This window comes from Acomys minous (assembly GCF_964271855.1).
Source record: "Acomys minous genome assembly, chromosome: 12".
Taxonomy (NCBI): Eukaryota; Metazoa; Chordata; class Mammalia; order Rodentia; family Muridae; genus Acomys; species Acomys minous.
The window spans coordinates 25,992,359-26,010,729 of NC_140493.1; the positions used below are offsets into that span (position 1 = coordinate 25,992,359).

Genomic DNA, 18,371 nt, shown 5'->3' on the forward strand with positions numbered 1-18,371 from the left:
GAAAGGGGGTTGTTCCTCAGCAGCCCCACAGCTGGATCACATCAGTGCCTGGGCTGGAAAATTCTTGTGGTTTGGGTGGTACATTTTTTCCAAGAGTGGGTCGGGTAGGTTGGGCAGTTCCAGATGCTGGCTATAGGTGGCTCCATCTGACCCAAGGGAGCCAGAGGCTACAAGTAAGACAGGTACAGTCACAGGGGCCCCCATGCCCTTTGCCCAGCTCCACCACCTTTACAACCTGTAACAGCTGCTATCTGCTAGCCCTACCCTGCTGCAAACAGCCCCAAGGTACAGCTTCCTTTCTAGTGAGTCACAGCACCTCAGCCCCTTCCCCAGGTCTGACTCACCGGCTGTGCCCCCTTTGGTATGCTCCCTGCTGCCATAGCAACCCTTTCTCCCACCCCAACTGGGGAGGTGTCCCTGCAGCTTGGGCTGGGCTGCCCTCCTAGGATGAGTCACCACTGAGCTATGAGCTGTCCTTGCCTGAGGTGTGCTTTGTCTGGCTGGGCTGGCTTGGGCTGGCTTGTTGGGAATCCTGTAGAGACCCTGCCAAACCTAGGAGGTCCTCCAGTAGGGCCTGAAAACCTAGCGGTTGTGGGGGCCTTCTGGATAGGGCATAGTCCCTGCTCAATGCAGGCTTGAGGAGGTATGACTTAGGGGAACTTCAAAAGCAGAGAGGCAGCTAGTCCCCACCCCTAGGAGTTTTTTCTACAGTCACTTTGCAGGGAGGAACACAGGCAGGCTCTAATGCCCCTGTGTGGTAGAGGGCCTCTGCTCACTGCCTGTGATAGAAGAGCCTTCTGGGTGGCCATGGGGATAGTATATGCTCCCTTGTGGTCCTGGGGCCAGCCCTCCCTCCCCCATCTCTATACCCGGGTCCTACTGCTGTGGGTAGGGTGGGTGAGGAAACCCGGGTTTCCTGTTTCTGGTGGGCTGAGGGTGTGGCCAGGGGGGAGGGGCCGCCTTCCTCCTTTCCCGCTGGGACACTCCCCTCTGGGGGGCGGGCAAGGCGGGGTAAAGCTCCTGGGGTGGGACGGCCTTGCTAAGGGTATAGCAGGCAAGGGAGTGGCCACAAGGATTCCAGTCTGAGCTGAGCTTCTGTTGAGTTAGTGTCCAGAGTAGCCGGCAGCCTTCAGCAGCCTGTGAACCAGACGAGGCTGCCTAGACTAGACGGAACACAGCACCTGGGAGCTAAGGGACAGGGTGACAAAGGGGTGGGGGCAGCACCATGTCTCAGCACCGGCTGCGTGTGCCCGAGCCTGAGGGCCTGGGTAGCAAGAGAACCAGCTCAGAGGACAACCTCTACCTGGCTGTGCTCAGGGCCTCCGAGGGCAAGAAAGGTAGCTGGCGGTTTGTCTGGGCCGGGCCTTGGTGACAGGAAGGGTCCTTCCTGTATCAGGAAGCCTTGGCACCGAGTGGGGGTGGGGTCCTGTTATAAGGGTATGGATTTGGTGGACAGGCCCCAAGATGGAGGCCAGTGATCCGTGCCTAATACTCACTGGCTCTTGAGCTTAAGCCAGAGGTTAGGGTGTATAGGGCTCTCTATGTCTCTGGGGAGGCCTGCTGCCCTGTCAGGGAGACTTGGCTTTCCCCCTGCAAAGCCCCTGCTGGCCCCAGCCCTGCCATGTTCTTGCTCAGCCTGGAAGGCAGCATGTGGGGTGGGGCAGGCTGGGGCTTGTATGCTGTGGGTACGGTGGCTCTAGTCCTCCTCTCTTTTAGAAACAAGGGAAGTTTTGAACAGTATAGCAGGGCCTGGGTAGACCTGGGTTCCTTGGTTTCTGGTGTCTGTGTGGGGAGCCCCCACCCCCAACCCCCAGTCTTTCTGATCTGAGAAAGGCCCGGGATTGCCCTGGTGGAACATTGTCAGGCAAGGTTTGGCTAAGCAGGCCACTGTGTCTGCACCTTGGGAGGTTGGGGGGGCCTCTCTAGGCTTTTCCCAGGTTCCAGGCAGGTGAACTGGTTTTGTCCCCTGCAGATGAACGGGACCGCGTGCAGAAGAAAACTTTCACTAAGTGGGTCAACAAGCACCTTATCAAGGTTAGTGGTGGCTGCTTGTCAGTTGGGAGGATTCCCTATCTGTCCCCCACCCCCACCCCTGGGTGTCCTCGCAGTCCCCCAGCTCCCCCCCCCCCCCGCCGGGTGTTCTCACAGTTCCCCAGCTCCCCTTTCATCTCCGAGACCTGTTATTTTCTGTCCTTTTCCTCCCACACTTACTCCTGTCTCTTTCTTCCTCTTCCTTCTGGTCTCTCATGGTCTCTGCTGTAGCACTGGAGGGCAGAGGTAGGTGCCTGCATGGGGCAGGGGTGTGCTCCACCCCACTGCCTCTCCACAGCCAGGGCAGTGCCCAGCACCTGAGTGGCTCTGGAGATCCTCATCTGTGGCCATCTTGGTCCCTGCTCTCTCCACAGGCTCAGAGGCACATCAGTGATCTCTACGAAGACCTCCGTGATGGCCACAACCTCATCTCCCTGCTGGAGGTCCTCTCTGGGGACAGCCTGGTATGTGTGTCCCTGCCTTCCTTCTTTCCTTGGGGCCTTTTCCTTCCACCCACTCGGTGTCCAGCTCAGTCTCTCACCTTCCAACCCCATCTGCTCCTTCCTGGCCAGAGTGTTAACCATTGGCGTTACAGCCAAAGGCCAGGCCTCTTATGGCCACGGCCCTCCCGCTGTTCTCTGCGTTTGAGCTCTAACACAGTAACCTCACGCTCTGCTCTGCTTTGGTTTCTCTGCTGCTTGGACTCTGAATCTTGACCTCTGCCCTTTACCCTTTGCCCTGCTCTGGCTGGGCAGCCGAGGGAGCGGGACGTAATCAGGAGTTTGCGCCTGGTGAGTGGTTGTGCCTGCTGGCATGGCGGCACCCGGGCTTCCCAAGACCGAGGAGCCCACCCACCTCACCTGGGGATGGCATCCAATCCAGCCTGGCCCACATCTGGCTCCTGGGTGGGCAGATGGCTGTGTGTCAAGCTGCCTGCCTTCCTCCCTGCTGCCTACCAGGGGCTGGGCCAGAGACTCACCAGAAGCTGCAGTGGGCATCACTGAGGACCCCCCCCCTCCCCTTCCATGCCACTGCCCTCCCCTGTGGTTTCCTGGCTATTGTCTCCTCCCCACTCCCTTCCTTCCTTCCCACAGCCGGGGTTGCTGGCTTTCCAAGCCTGCCCCTGGGCCGGTGGTCATCCCACTAAGGAGGGTAAACCTGGGATCATGGAGGGGCCTGTTGATGCACTGGGAGAAACCCTTGGTTTAGTTGCTGTTGCCGCTCTGGGGATGACTGAAGGGTGGGGCCTTGAAGCGACTGTGCTCTAACTGTACCTGGCCTCCCCTCAGCCCCGAGAGAAGGGGAGGATGCGTTTCCACAAGCTGCAGAATGTTCAGATCGCCCTGGACTACCTCCGACACCGCCAGGTAAGTAAGTGACACTGTCTACCTGGCCCCAGTCTCTAGGTCATAAGCCCCACACCCGGCCACCTCCCTGAATGCCATTTGTTCTCAGGTGAAGTTAGTGAACATCAGGAATGATGACATCGCCGACGGCAACCCCAAGCTGACCCTTGGCCTGATCTGGACAATCATCCTGCACTTCCAGGTTGGTGGCCGCCCCGCCACCATCTACCTTCCCCTAAGGTTTTGGGGCGGGGGCACTCCATGGCTGGTTGGCACCCCCTGTTTCTGGCTAGGGTGTGGCCCGGGAGGTGGTGCCCTTGAGGCCGCCTGCCAACCTCAGCTTGTGCTGAGGCCTATGCAGCCTGTGGCAGCAGGGCGTAATTCTCTCTCCCAGACCTGCCCATCCTGTGCCCCCGAGGCCCTGCCTGGCTGGATAGGGCCAGTAGAATGCATTTTCTGCTGGCTGCCTAGGGAAGTTTCTGGAGCTGCAGGGATGCCCTGGGTGACTCATCCATTGCCTGTGCTAGTCTCACAGGAAGCCACAAATCTAAGATCTTGGGCCCCAAAGCCAGACTGGCATGGTAGCTGAGTCACGTGGCCTGGCAGGCCAACAGACAGCTAGGGACAGGCTGGCACGCGTACCGACAACATGGCAGGCTGGTAGACCCATACCTGCGTGCAACTAGAGGGGTGCTTTCACCTGCCCCTTCACTCCAACAGCTGCACCAACTTTAAGGGCCCATAGCTGTCCTTCTTGTGTCTCTTGCCCATCTTCTGTGTTGCATGCCAGTCTCTGAGGATTCAGGGTACACTCCCTCAGCTAGGGGGAGCCTTAAGCACCAATCATTTGACAGTAGAAGTTCGGGCCTCTGTTGTCTCCTGTGGAAGCTGCCACTTGGAGTACCCTGGTCTTGAGGTAGATGTGGTAGGCTTTAGCCCCAGGAACCCCACTGTGCCCCAGGTGGCCTGGGAGCCCTGGGGGCCCTAGGAGCCCTGGGTATTACAGTTACACCGTGAGCTGCTCTGCTTTCACGCAGGTAGTCAGGGCATCTGGTGGTGTGGGTGGTCAGGCAGGCCAGGTGGCCAGGGCTGAGCTCCTGCCTCTGTCTCCTGTGTGTGACAGATCTCAGACATTCAGGTGAGCGGGCAGTCGGAGGACATGACTGCAAAGGAGAAGCTGCTGCTGTGGTCCCAGCGTATGGTAGAGGGCTACCAAGGCCTGCGCTGTGACAACTTCACCACCAGTTGGCGTGACGGCCGGCTCTTCAATGCTATCATCCACCGGCACAAGTATGTCTTCCCACTCTCCAGAGGAAAGCTGGAGGTTGGGAGCACTTTAACCCGGTGACTTGAAAACAAGTCAGGGCAGAGGTAGCAGAGGAGTACCTTTCGCTGTTGGAACCTGATGCCTAAGGGTGTACCGAGAGCCAGCAGCTTCCTCTGGGAGGTGCCTGGAGCAGTCCGCGCCAGTGCACTGCTGTGCTGGTGCCCACCAGAGGCTCCTTGGGCCCCGCTGCTAGGCCATTCTGGCACTCTGGAGGCAGACACGGAGACAGGTGACTCTGTGAGCCTGATGTACATCGGAGTTAACAGCCAGCCAGGGTTACACAGCAAGACCCTACCCCAAAATAACAGCCACCTCCCAACCCAAAACAAAAATCAACTTCCCCATGGCAGGACTAGAGATGCTAGTGAAATAGGAAGTCTGTCTTTAGGAGGGGTACGGGGGCCGGGCTCTGTTTGCTAGGATGTGTCAAGGACTGTGTCTATGTATCCCTGCTCAGTGGCTGTCCCTGCTATCCACCCCAACTTGTCCACAGGCCCATGCTCATTGATATGAGTAAAGTGTATCGTCAGAGCAACCTGGAGAACTTAGACCAAGCCTTCTCCGTGGCAGAGCGGGACCTGGGGGTTACAAGGCTCCTGGACCCAGAAGGTATGACCCACTGCCTTTCCCCATCTCCGCCCTTGCTGCTTGGCCCCCACTGAACCGGCCTTCCCCTGCAGATGTGGACGTCCCTCAGCCTGATGAGAAGTCCATCATCACCTACGTGTCGTCCCTGTATGATGCCATGCCCCGTGTGCCCGGCGCGCAGGATGGGGTGAGGGCCAATGTGAGTGGGTAGCCCATGATGAGTGGGAGGTGAACCCCAAGACCCTGGTGGCCGCTCACTCACTCCTCTGCTCCCAGGAGCTGCAGCTGCGCTGGCAAGAGTACAGGGAGCTGGTGTTGCTGTTGCTGCAGTGGATCCGGCACCACACCGCCGCCTTTGAGGAACGCAAGTTCCCCGCCAGCTTTGAAGAGATTGAGGTAGGCCTGCCTGCTTGGGTTGGTGTCCTTTGAGTGGCCTTGGGGTAGCTGCTGACACCCCCTGTCTCTATAGATCCTGTGGTGCCAGTTTTTGAAGTTCAAGGAGACAGAGCTTCCCGCCAAGGAAGCAGACAAGAACCGGTCCAAAGTCATCTACCAATCTTTGGAGGTAAAATGAGGCGCCCCTAAGGGAAGTGAGGCAGGTGTCTCCTGGTTTGGGGGGTAGCTGGGGATATTGAGGGTCATGTACTCCATAGGTGGATAAATTGAGGCCTCCACCAACCCCAGAACTTTGATGCCTCTCAAGTATGGGTTAGCCTCTCAAGTATGGTGTTTAGGGACCAAAGTTGTCCCAGGTTGTGGAGGAGTTGAGCATCCAGGATTCCCTGTGTCCAGTTTGGGCCTGAGTCTGCCCCTCTTCACAGGGGGCAGTACAAGCAGGCCAGCTCAAGATCCCACCTGGCTACCACCCGCTAGATGTGGAAAAGGAGTGGGGCAAGCTGCACGTGGCCATCCTGGAGCGGGAGAAGCAACTCCGGAGCGAGTTTGAGAGGTGGGCCATGTGGAAGGTGGCAGGCTGTGTGGGAGAGACAGCAGGCGGGTGGGGCCCTGCGGTGGCAGGGGAACCACCCGAGGGTGAGTCACTGCCTGAGGAGGAAACCCCCCCCCCCCCCAGGCTGGGGAACCTAACCAAACTCCAGTGTTGAGGGCCAGCAGGACAGTACATCCCAGGGAAGGCAGTGAGGCCAGAGCAGAGGGAGCCTCTCTCTGACGCTGGAGTGTGGCTGCCCTAGTGACTCCCTGTGGGGCTCTGGGGGTAATCTGGTCCATAGGCTGGAGTGTCTGCAGCGCATCGTGAGCAAATTGCAGATGGAAGCCGGGCTGTGTGAGGAGCAGCTGAACCAGGCCGACTCCCTGCTGCAGTCGGTGAGGGGGGGGAAGGAGGCAGGCTGAGGGGGCGGGGCAAGGAGTAGGGTGGGCACCCCTCCAGGCCTGAGGGAGGTAGGAGGAGCACCGAGTTGCTTACTCCTGCAGCCAGGGCTGTGGCCTGCTGGGCTACAGGCCCAGGGTGTGGCACTAGGGCGGGAAAACCAGGCCCTTTCTGGTCTACTGCCAACTCTGACCTCCTTTTTTTGTGAGCAGAACTGGCCTCTGCCCGCCAGGCAGGACTCTCTGCCTCCCTGCCTCATTTCCTTCATCCCCTCCCTCTTCAGAGACTGGGCAATAGGGAAACCTCAGCCTCGTTGCTGGACACGTGCCATGGGGCCCAGAAGGCACAGGGCTGTGTGGGCCTGGGTGGGGGAAAGTATGTGGTAGGATGAGGGAGGGTGAGGCACAGAGTCCGTGAGGACAAAGCTGTGAAGGTCTCTGTCCTTGAGCCTAGTGGAAATCTTTGGGACAGGATCCTTATTCCCCCAGAGAGCTGATACAGCTTCGTCTAGAAGCCAGATATGTGGAATCTTTGAGAGGGAAAGGAGTGACAGGGAATCCCAAGGCCGTTAGCCAGACAAGACCTTGATATGGATGTGGGTGAAGGGGGGTAGCCTTGGCTGAGAACCCTCGGCCGTGAGTAGGAGAGTCGGCCAGGCTGAATCACACAGGACCACCTTGCAGGACATCCGGCTGCTGGCCTCGGGCAAGGCGGCTCAGCGGGCTGGGGAAGTCGAGAGAGACCTGGACAAGGCTGATGGTATGATCCGGCTGTTGTTCAACGATGTGCAGACCCTTAAAGATGGGCGGCACCCACAGGGCGAACAGATGTACCGGAGGTATGTGCCGCACCTGGGGAAAGCTGGCTTAGGAGGCCCGAGACGCACCTGACCCCCTTTCCAACTCCCGTGCTTCCTCAGGGTATATCGTCTGCATGAGCGCCTGGTCGCCATCCGCACCGAGTACAACCTCCGGCTGAAGGCAGGGGTGGCTGCCCCTGTGACCCAAGTGAACCTGCAGAGTACACAAAGGCGCCCTGAGCTGGAGGACTCCACACTACGCTACCTGCAGGATCTGCTGGCATGGGTGGAGGAGAACCAGCGACGAATAGACAATGCTGAGTGGGGTGTGGACTTGCCTAGCGTAGAGGCACAGCTGGGCAGCCACCGAGGCATGCATCAGTCTATTGAGGAATTCCGGGCCAAGATCGAGAGGGCACGGAACGATGAGGTAAGCGGTACCCTAGGGGTAGGCAGTGGTTGTGAGCCCAGGGCACCAGGACCACTTCCAGCCCTTACCCCTCCTATCTCTTGCAGAGCCAGCTCTCCCCTGCCACCCGGGGTGCTTACCGAGACTGCCTGGGTCGCCTAGACTTGCAGTACGCAAAGCTGCTGGTGAGTGGGGCGCTGCAGGTGACTGGGAGGGGTGGACGGCCCAGCAGCAGCGGCAGGCAGGCAGCTGACTCATTCTTTTCTACTTAAAGAACTCCTCCAAGGCCCGCCTCCGGTCCCTGGAGAGCTTGCACGGGTTTGTGGCAGCAGCTACCAAGGAGCTGATGTGGCTGAACGAGAAGGAAGAGGAGGAAGTGGGCTTTGATTGGAGTGACCGCAACACCAACATGGCTGCGAAGAAGGAGAGTTACTCGGTGAGGCAGCTTTCCCTTCCCGGCACCGCCCCTCCCTCCCCCCCCTCCCGTCCCCGTGTCCACCCCCTCCCTCCTCACTCACACCCATACTGTTCCCCATGGTTGGGAGCCCCATTAGTTCATCCTCACGGGGTGGGGGTGGGGTGGGAGGTCGGGCAGGGGACTTGATCCTTGAAATTGTCCGTGAAACCCTTTTCCTTTCTGTCAGGCACTAATGCGTGAACTGGAAATGAAGGAAAAGAAAATCAAGGAGATCCAGAACACCGGGGACCGGCTGCTGCGGGAAGACCATCCTGCCCGGCCCACAGTGGAGGTGGGGGCGCGGCCGCAGGGGACCCTCAGAGCATCAGGGTGGGGGTGGGGCTGTGGGACTGATGGCCTCGGGGTGGGGCCTAAGGCCATGTCGTCTGTAGTCCTTCCAGGCGGCCTTGCAGACACAGTGGAGCTGGATGCTACAGCTGTGCTGCTGCATTGAAGCGCACTTGAAGGAGAACACAGCCTACTTCCAGGTAAGGGCCAGGGCCTCTCTCCTGTGGTTTAGCTGTAGTGCCCTGAAAGTGTCCCACCAGCCCTGACAGACATGCGGCCCTCACAGCCGGTCTGCCTGGGGAGGTTTCCAGCACCTGCTCTTTCGGCTCTGGCATCTGCTGGGACAGCTTGCCTGGGGTTTGAGCCCTGTCAGCACCCCGCCCCATGACCCCTTCTGCTGTCCCTACCCAGTTCTTCTCAGATGTTCGGGAGGCTGAGGAACAGCTGCAGAAGCTGCAGGAGACATTACGCAGGAAGTACAGCTGTGACCGCTCCATCACCGTCACCAGGCTTGAGGACCTGCTGCAGGATGCCCAGGTAAGGCAGATGTGAACAAGGAACAGTGGGGACAGACTGGATGGGACATGGGCTGTGCAAGTACCTCAGAATGGTCTAGAAGGCCAGGATAGGGATAGAGAGACACCCAGGAGGTGTGGGTTCAGCAAACAGAAAAACTGGTAGCAGGTGCCTGGCCCTGGGGGGGGGGGCTGGCATGAGCCCCACCCAGCCTTAGCTCCTCCGTGAGTGGAGCTGTCTGCTGGGATCACCAGCCCTGTGGTGAATCGGCATCAATTTATGGCCTGATGATTGGAGCAGGCGTGGTTGCAGAGCTATGATGGGCAGATTGGCAGCGGGCTGTGGTGGCCGTATCCACTGGCGTGTGGATAGGGGGGTTATGCACAATAGTCTGAGCATAGGGAGGTAAGGAGTCACAGAGGAGGAAGCTGATTCTGTGATCTGCAAAGACTGGGCCACAGCTACAGCGCTGGCCTGAGGCGATGAGAGAGGCCAGCTGCTCTCCCTAACTGCTCTCTCTTGTTGAGCTTTGTTCTCCTTCCCCTCCCTTCAGGTTAGACAGGGGAGGAGAGTGGCCTTTTAGAGCTGGAGAGGGAGGGTGCAGGGGCTGGAGTGTAAGTTGGCCCTATCCCCTTCTTTAGAAGACGTAGGAGTGGCCCAAGGTAGGGATGGGGTACCCAGTCTTGGCCCGGAAGACGGAGGTCAATGGAATCAACCTGTGGAGGCCTGTCCCCTCTGCGGCTGCACCCGCCTTTCAGTGCCCCTCACCTAGCACCAAAAGCCTCTCCAGGCAGGGTGCTGGGGTGTCCGCTACTTTCTGGGCCAGGTATCCCTGCATGCGGAGCTGGAAGGGCTGACCCTGAGCCTCCCCTCCCTCACAGGATGAAAAGGAACAGCTGAATGAATACAAGGGTCACCTCTCCGGCCTGGCCAAGCGGGCCAAGGCTATTGTGCAGCTCAAGCCGCGCAACCCTGCCCACCCTGTGCGGGGCCACGTGCCCTTGCTGGCTGTGTGTGACTATAAGCAGGTGGAGGTAAGAGCGGAGCCAGGCTGTGCCCAAGCCGGAGGGGCTGTGTGGACCAGGGCGTAGGCACAGCTACCTCCTTTACTACTCTGACTGTCCCAGGTGACTGTGCACAAGGGTGACCAGTGCCAGCTGGTGGGTCCCGCCCAGCCGTCCCACTGGAAGGTGCTCAGTGGTTCCAGCAGTGAGGCTGCCGTGCCTTCCGTGTGCTTTCTTGTGCCGCCACCCAACCAGGAGGCCCAGGAAGCTGTCGCTAGGTGGGTAACCTGGGGGTTCACAGATGGAGGGAGTTTGTGGAGAGTGAAGAGGGCTCCAGACAGGACCCTCGAACATGGTCCTTGTCTCCTAGACTGGAGGCCCAGCATCAGGCCCTGGTTACCCTGTGGCACCAGCTGCACGTGGACATGAAGAGCCTCCTGGCATGGCAGAGCCTCAGTCGTGACATACAGCTCATCCGGTCCTGGTCTCTAGTCACGGTAGGACTGCTTGCTGGCCATGGGAACTGGGAAGGATGGCAGATCACCATCTGGCCTGGCGCCATTCTCAAACGATGTGTGCCACCTCCAGTTCCGCACACTGAAGCCAGAGGAGCAGCGCCAAGCTCTGCGCAACCTGGAGTTGCACTACCAGGCCTTCCTTCGAGACAGCCAGGACGCTGGGGGCTTTGGGCCTGAGGACCGGCTGGTGGCCGAGCGGGAGTATGGATCTTGTAGCCGTCACTACCAGCAGCTGCTACAAAGTCTGGAACAGGGTATGTGGGTGGCCAAGGGCCCAGGGTGGGGGGGGGGCCAGGTAGGCAGGCTGTATGTTGGCCGCTCCTGACTAACCTCAGCGTTTCCCCAGGTGAGCAGGAGGAGTCTCGCTGTCAGCGATGCATTTCGGAGCTCAAGGATATTCGGCTGCAACTGGAAGCCTGCGAAACTCGGACTGTGCACCGACTGCGGCTGCCACTGGACAAAGAACCTGCACGGGAGTGTGCCCAACGCATCGCGGAGCAACAGGCAGGCACAAACCCCATTCACATCTCACTCTTCCTGCCCACCCCAAGCTCTCTCACCTTTGAGGGACACTGGTTGGTGGGCTCTGTTGGTCATTGTCCCTACCTGGTCTCTCTACAGAAAGCGCAAGCCGAGGTGGAGGGGCTGGGCAAGGGAGTCACCCGGCTCTCTGCAGAGGCTGAGAAGATTCTAGCCTTGCCAGAGCCATCACCTGCTGCACCCACTCTGCGCTCTGAGCTGGAACTGACCCTGGGCAAGCTGGAACAGGTCCGAAGCTTGTCTGCCATCTACTTGGAGAAGTAAGTGTTCTTGTGCAAGTTTTGGGGTCCAGTGGTGCTCCTCTGGTAAAGGCGGTGATTCCAGACGTGTCCTGAGAAGAGGAAAGATGAGGGTGGGCGTGTCAGGTGGCATTAGGGGCCTTTAAAAGGGTCAGGCTAGCGGATGGTGGGCTTGGACCTACACTGCAGCATGAGGTGTGTTAAGAAAGGCTCAGAGCCTGATGCATTTTGAAGGTCAGGTCCATCGGTCTTCCTGACAATGGGAATTGACGTGTTGGAGTAAGGGGACATTGGTGCTACTCACTGAGTGCCAAGCCAGGAAGTCTTAGACTTGGCACCGACCAGGAGCCAGCCCAGTGAAGAGTGGGGGTGAGGAGGGGTCAAAGCAGAGGTTGTTCCAAGTTGTGAGTAGAAGGGAGCACAGATGGGAGGGCGGGCAAGAGGGATGCCATGAGGTGAGGTGTGGCCAGACTGATGGCTTCAGGAGGAAGGACCAACCTGCTACACAGAGGACATCAGTGAGTTTGAGAGACAGACAGGCTTCTTGGTGGAGAAAAATGGAGTCCTAAGAGGAGCGATTAAGGCTGGAACAATGCTTGAGACATTAGAAGGACAAGGCAGCAAGACACCCCCAGGCCTCTGGACTTCATCCTCTTAGGATCCTTCCTTGCCCGACCTCTTGGTGGCATGAGAGCTTCCCAGCGCGCAGCCCCTCTGCCTGTCCTCCTGTGCCTAGTTGCAGCGCTCCTGCGCATCTCTTTCCGTTTATTGCAGGCACAGTGGGTACAGCATTTATTCATAGGGCCTGACTTTCAGAAGCTTCATGCCCCTAGCAGCACTTATTTCCAGCATTTATTGTGTCCTGTATGACATAGTGTACCCACTTTTCATGAACACGCTGGTACAGTGTTTGAAAGGACTGGGTCTGTCAGACACACGGTCCCCTTCCTACTTCCTGTTTGCTCAGCTAGAAGGCTGAGAACTACACTGTAGGTGGTATTACCTGCCCCAGTACTTTACAGTCTGCCGCTCCTGCCTGGGGCACTTTACAGTCTGCCGCTCCTGCCTGGGGCATCCTCCCCCCAGGTTTCCCAGCAGAAGTGACCACCTGCTCCAGCTAGGTAGAGTCTGAGCATAGTAGGCGGTACCTAGTGGCCCTAGTTCCTTCACTGAGGACGTTTGTTTGAGCCCAGTATCTCCTGGCTCTGAGTTTTCCTATCTTTTACCTAGACTCAAGACTATCAGCTTGGTAATTCGCAGTACTCAGGGCGCTGAGGAGGTGCTTAAAGCCCATGAGGAGCAGCTCAAGGAGGCCCAGGCTGTTCCTGCCACTCTCCAAGAGCTTGAAGCAACCAAGGCCTCACTAAAGGTACCTTTTGGAGGTTTGAGCCTCACCAGGGACAGGGTCCGTAGGGAGCCCATGTTAAAATGGTACCCCCCCTGCCTTGCCCTACAGAAGCTGCGGGCCCAGGCCGAAGCACAGCAGCCTGTTTTCGACACCCTAAGAGATGAGTTGCGAGGGGCACAGGAAGTTGGTGAACGGCTCCAGCAGCGGCACGGTGAGCGGGACGTGGAGGTCGAACGCTGGCGAGAGCGTGTCACTCAGTTGCTGGAGCGCTGGCAGGCTGTACTGGCGCAGACTGATGTGCGGCAGCGTGAGCTCGAACAGCTGGGCCGCCAACTCCGATACTACCGTGAGAGTGCGGATCCACTGAGCTCCTGGCTGCAGGACGCCAAGAGGCGGCAGGAGCAGATCCAGGCCGTGCCGATAGCCAACAGTCAGGCCGCACGGGAGCAACTGCGCCAGGAGAAGGTAGGCCCAGGGTTAGGCTTGGCATGTGGTAGGGTGCAGCCTAGGGCTCGACGCTAACCCCTTCCTCCTTCAGGCCCTGCTGGAAGAGATTGAGCGTCATGGCGAGAAGGTTGAGGAATGCCAGAAGTTTGCTAAGCAGTACATCAATGCAATCAAGGTGAGGCCTCCCAGCCGCTAGCTCTAAAACTCAAAACCAAGGCACACTTGCCTCTTGAGCAGGCACTGGACTTTTGAATGACCCTCCCAAGCCTGGGACTATGCCAGAGAAAGCCTGTGAGGCAGCCTGGGAGGATGGGGGGGGGTGGTCAGGCCCAGGCCACCTGAGTGTAGAGCTGGCAGCTGACTGCAGTGTGTGTGTCCGTAGGACTATGAGCTGCAGCTGGTCACCTACAAGGCACAGCTCGAACCCGTGGCCTCCCCAGCCAAGAAGCCCAAGGTGCAGTCAGGATCGGAGAGTGTCATCCAGGAGGTAGGATGGAAGTGGGCCGAGCCTCAGCTGACCAAGGGGGACCGATGGGCCTCATATGGGGAGCTCTTGGTCATTGGTTGACTCTCTCTCCTTTCCCCCCAGTACGTGGATCTGCGTACACGCTACAGTGAGCTGACCACACTCACGAGTCAGTACATCAAGTTCATCAGTGAGACCCTGCGCCGCATGGAAGAAGAGGAGGTAAGCCTGGGGCCATGTGGACAGGGATGGGGTGCGGGTGGACCGGGAACCCCTCTTTCCCAAGTTCAAGTGCAGCCCATAGGAACCTGTGTGAGACCACTTGTTAGAGTTCATTCCACGCCCCACACCTGGTGCTGCCAGTACCCCACCCCAGCACGGCTGCCCAGGCTGCTCTTCCTTGTGGCCCTCACCTTGACCTGGCACGCACGGCTCTGCTCTCCGCCTGGTGGCTGGTGCGCCGTTGGCGAGTGCTCTTATGCGCATCCTTCTGGCTCTTGTGTGCTTTTCCTGGGGATTCTGTGTTGGTGTCACTGGGTCTGTTGCCCTGGAAAGAGTTGGTGTATGAGGTTATGGAGTTCGGAGAGGAACATCTCGGTGTAACTTGGCCAGGCATGGTGTCGTCTGTCTAGTTCCTTACCTCCCAGGTGGCCTCGTTGGCCTGCCTGCAGCCCTACCTCCTCTTTGCACCTGTCTGCCTGCTTGAGAGGCCTTCTGAGTTGGTTCTGGTCTGCACGGCTATGCCGATCTTGGCTGCGTCGCCATGTCCCCACCCCACTGGGCTTTGAGAACATTCCCCCCTCCCCCTGCGGGGAGAGAGAGAGTCCTTGTGGTGGGAAGCAGGTCTGAGGGGGTGGTAGAATTCAGGCAGGACTGTGGTGGGTATGGCTTGCAGGCCCTGCGAGCCTCCTGCTTTGCTCTTTCTCTCTCTCCCTGTCCGTCTGTCTCCATCGCCTGTCTGCGGGAAGAGGGGAGGACGCCTGGGCCTCCTTCCCCAGGCTGGTGAGCATGGTGGGGCTGCTATGCTCGCTGCCCAAGTACCCTGGGTGGGTGCACGCTGTCTCCTTGGCTGGGTTGGAATCTCTGTTCTCCCCGATCCCCCAAATCGCACTGTCCAAGTGAACTGTGGTGACACCTTCTGCGTCGTGTGAGCGCCCGGCACCCTCCCCACGCTCACACCTGTCTGTGGTTCTCTTCCCCTCTCTGCTGTTGCCGCAGAGGCTGGCTGAGCAACAGCGGGCAGAGGAGCGGGAGCGCCTAGCCGAGGTGGAGGCTGCGCTGGAGAAACAGCGGCAGCTAGCTGAGGCGCATGCTCAAGCTAAGGCACAGGCAGAGCTGGAAGCACAAGAACTGCAGCGGCGCATGCAAGAGGAGGTGGCACGTCGTGAGGAGGCAGCGGTGGATGCACAGCAGCAGAAACGCAGCATCCAAGAGGAGCTGCAGCACCTGAGGCAGAGCTCAGAGGCAGAGATCCAGGCCAAGGCCCAGCAGGTGGAGGCTGCAGAGCGTAGCCGGATACGCATCGAGGAAGAGATCCGTGTAGTGCGCCTGCAGCTGGAGACAACTGAGCGGCAGCGTGGAGGGGCAGAGGGTGAGCTACAGGCTCTGCGTGCAAGGGCCGAGGAGGCAGAAGCACAGAAGCGGCAGGCTCAGGAGGAAGCCGAACGCTTGCGCAGGCAGGTGCAAGATGAGAGCCAGCGCAAACGGCAAGCAGAGGCCGAGCTGGCCCTGCGTGTGAAGGCTGAAGCCGAGGCGGCTCGAGAGAAGCAGAGGGCCCTGCAGGCCCTGGACGAGCTGAGAATGCAGGCAGAGGAGGCTGAACGACGCCTGCGCCAAGCTGAGGCAGAGAGGGCACGCCAAGTGCAGGTAGCCCTGGAGACAGCACAGCGCAGTGCAGAAGTGGAGTTGCAGAGCAAGCGGGCATCCTTTGCGGAGAAGACAGCGCAGTTGGAGCGCACTCTGCAGGAGGAGCATGTGACAGTGGCACAGCTGAGGGAGGAGGCCGAACGGCGGGCGCAGCAGCAAGCTGAAGCCGAACGAGCCCGCGAAGAGGCCGAGCGGGAGCTGGAGCGCTGGCAGCTGAAGGCCAACGAAGCACTGCGCCTGCGGCTACAGGCGGAAGAGGTGGCACAGCAGAAGACTCTGGCACAGGCGGATGCGGAGAAGCAGAAGGAAGAAGCAGAGCGCGAAGCCCGCCGGCGGGGCAAGGCAGAGGAACAGGCCGTGCGGCAGCGAGAGCTAGCCGAACAGGAGCTGGAGAAGCAGCGGCAGCTAGCAGAGGGCACTGCGCAGCAGCGCCTGGCTGCAGAGCAGGAGCTGATCCGCCTGCGGGCTGAGACAGAGCAGGGTGAACAGCAGCGGCAGCTGCTGGAAGAGGAGCTGGCTCGGCTACAGCGTGAAGCCACAGCAGCCACGCAGAAGCGCCAGGAGCTGGAGGCTGAGCTCGCCAAGGTTCGGGCAGAGATGGAGGTACTGCTGGCCAGCAAGGCCCGAGCAGAGGAAGAGTCTCGCTCAACCAGCGAGAAGTCTAAGCAGAGGCTCGAGGCTGAGGCCGACCGCTTTCGAGAGCTAGCTGAGGAGGCTGCCCGTCTGCGTGCCCTGGCTGAGGAGGCCAAGCGGCAGCGGCAGCTGGCCGAGGAGGATGCAGCTCGGCAGCGTGCCGAGGCAGAGCGAGTCCTTACTGAGAAGCTGGCTGCCATCAGCGAGGCCACAAGGCTCAAGACAGAGGCAGAGATCGCACTCAAAGAGAAGGAGGCCGAGAATGAGCGCCTACGGCGCCTGGCTGAAGATGAGGCCTTCCAGCGACGGCGGCTGGAGGAGCAGGCTGCACTGCACAAGGCTGACATAGAGGAGCGCTTGGCGCAGCTGCGCAAGGCATCCGAGAGCGAGCTGGAGCGTCAGAAGGGGTTGGTGGAGGACACGCTGCGGCAGCGGCGGCAAGTGGAGGAGGAGATCATGGCGCTGAAGGTGAGCTTTGAGAAAGCCGCTGCCGGCAAAGCAGAACTGGAGCTGGAACTGGGTCGCATTCGTAGCAATGCGGAGGACACAATGCGCATCAAGGAGCAGGCGGAACTAGAGGCAGCCCGGCAACGGCAGTTGGCAGCTGAGGAGGAGCAGAGGCGCCGGGAGGCCGAGGACCGCGTGCAGAAGAGCCTGGCGGCGGAGGAGGAAGCTGCACGGCAGCGCAAGGTTGCACTGGAGGAAGTCGAGCGGCTCAAGGCCAAGGTGGAAGAGGCACGGCGCCTGCGAGAGCGGGCAGAGCAGGAGTCCGCAAGGCAGCTGCAGCTGGCCCAGGAGGCTGCCCAGAAACGCCTGCAGGCCGAGGAGAAGGCGCACGCCTTTGTGGTGCAACAGCGAGAAGAGGAGCTGCAGCAGACGCTGCAGCAGGAGCAGAGCATGCTGGAACGGCTGCGGAGCGAGGCAGAGGCAGCACGGCGAGCTGCCGAGGAGGCAGAGGAGGCCCGGGAGCAGGCAGAGCGGGAGGCAGCGCAGTCTCGGAAACAAGTGGAAGAGGCGGAGCGGCTGAAACAGTCAGCAGAGGAGCAGGCACAGGCTCGGGCTGAGGCGCAGGCAGCTGCGGAGAAGCTGCGCAAGGAAGCCGAGCAGGAGGCAGCGCGCCGGGCCCAGGCAGAGCAGGCGGCATTGAAACAGAAGCAAGCGGCCGACGCGGAGATGGAGAAGCATAAGAAGTTTGCAGAGCAGACGCTGCGGCAGAAGGCCCAGGTAGAGCAGGAGCTGACAACACTAAGGCTGAAGCTTGAGGAGACTGACCACCAAAAGAACATTCTGGATGAGGAGCTGCAGCGGCTAAAGGCCGAGGTAACAGAGGCAGCCCGGCAGCGAAGCCAGGTGGAAGAGGAGCTCTTCTCTGTCCGCGTGCAGATGGAGGAGCTGGGCAAGCTCAAGGCTCGCATTGAAGCTGAAAACCGGGCGCTCATCCTCCGTGACAAGGACAACACACAGCGCTTCCTGGAGGAGGAGGCTGAGAAGATGAAACAGGTGGCAGAGGAGGCCGCACGGTTGAGTGTGGCCGCCCAGGAGGCAGCCAGGCTTCGGCAGCTAGCAGAGGAGGACCTGGCGCAGCAGCGGGCCCTGGCAGAGAAGATGCTCAAGGAGAAAATGCAGGCCGTTCAGGAAGCCACGAGGCTGAAGGCTGAGGCCGAGCTGCTGCAGCAGCAGAAGGAGCTCGCACAGGAGCAGGCCCGGCGGCTGCAAGAGGACAAGGAGCAGATGGCCCAGCAGCTGGTGGAGGAGACACAGGGTTTCCAGCGGACTCTGGAGGCAGAGCGACAGCGGCAGCTGGAAATGAGCGCGGAGGCTGAGCGCCTCAAGCTGCGAATGGCTGAGATGAGTCGGGCCCAGGCCCGGGCAGAGGAGGATGCCCAGCGCTTCCGGAAGCAGGCCGAAGAGATCGGTGAAAAGCTGCACCGCACCGAGCTTGCTACCCAGGAGAAGGTGACGCTGGTGCAGACGCTCGAGATCCAGCGGCAGCAGAGCGACCATGATGCCGAGCGTCTGAGGGAGGCCATTGCAGAGCTGGAGCGGGAGAAGGAGAAGCTCAAGCAAGAGGCCAAGCTGCTCCAGCTCAAGTCTGAGGAGGTAGTGCCCTCCCTCCTCACAGGCGGAAGGGCGGGCTGGGTGGCCACCTGTTTTCAGGGAGGGTCCAGTCTACCCTTGGGTAGAGTGGTGACTCATCCTGGGTCTCCATTCTCCCTGATAGC

General features: G+C 59.9%; 1 protein-coding gene across 17 annotated transcripts in view; it reads left to right on the top strand.

Moving 5' to 3' along the window:
- PLEC (plectin) overlaps window positions 1-18,371 on the top strand; it is a 59,921-nt gene that overhangs the window by 34,116 nt on the left and 7,434 nt on the right. For 7 of the 17 annotated variants that reach the window (XM_084747885.1, XM_084747884.1, XM_084747873.1 and 4 more), the window contains 30 exons: window positions 1,973-2,034; window positions 2,406-2,495; window positions 2,787-2,822; window positions 3,321-3,398; window positions 3,487-3,579; window positions 4,501-4,667; window positions 5,198-5,313; window positions 5,385-5,491; window positions 5,569-5,688; window positions 5,762-5,857; window positions 6,114-6,241; window positions 6,522-6,615; window positions 7,303-7,457; window positions 7,539-7,848; window positions 7,935-8,012; window positions 8,102-8,263; window positions 8,472-8,576; window positions 8,677-8,772; window positions 8,984-9,109; window positions 9,970-10,122; window positions 10,216-10,370; window positions 10,463-10,589; window positions 10,681-10,864; window positions 10,957-11,410; window positions 12,620-12,758; window positions 12,846-13,202; window positions 13,276-13,359; window positions 13,567-13,671; window positions 13,774-13,872; window positions 14,869-18,249. In XM_084747885.1, the coding sequence (XP_084604011.1) occupies window positions 1,973-2,034; window positions 2,406-2,495; window positions 2,787-2,822; window positions 3,321-3,398; window positions 3,487-3,579; window positions 4,501-4,667; window positions 5,198-5,313; window positions 5,385-5,491; window positions 5,569-5,688; window positions 5,762-5,857; window positions 6,114-6,241; window positions 6,522-6,615; window positions 7,303-7,457; window positions 7,539-7,848; window positions 7,935-8,012; window positions 8,102-8,263; window positions 8,472-8,576; window positions 8,677-8,772; window positions 8,984-9,109; window positions 9,970-10,122; window positions 10,216-10,370; window positions 10,463-10,589; window positions 10,681-10,864; window positions 10,957-11,410; window positions 12,620-12,758; window positions 12,846-13,202; window positions 13,276-13,359; window positions 13,567-13,671; window positions 13,774-13,872; window positions 14,869-18,249 (7,457 nt within the window). Of the gene's footprint in view, window positions 1-1,076; window positions 1,338-1,972; window positions 2,035-2,405; window positions 2,496-2,786; window positions 2,823-3,320; window positions 3,399-3,486; window positions 3,580-4,500; window positions 4,668-5,197; window positions 5,314-5,384; window positions 5,492-5,568; window positions 5,689-5,761; window positions 5,858-6,113; window positions 6,242-6,521; window positions 6,616-7,302; window positions 7,458-7,538; window positions 7,849-7,934; window positions 8,013-8,101; window positions 8,264-8,471; window positions 8,577-8,676; window positions 8,773-8,983; window positions 9,110-9,969; window positions 10,123-10,215; window positions 10,371-10,462; window positions 10,590-10,680; window positions 10,865-10,956; window positions 11,411-12,619; window positions 12,759-12,845; window positions 13,203-13,275; window positions 13,360-13,566; window positions 13,672-13,773; window positions 13,873-14,868; window positions 18,250-18,371 lie in introns of those variants that run through there. The other 10 variants (XM_084747886.1, XM_084747876.1, XM_084747878.1 and 7 more) reach the window with 5 other exon arrangements.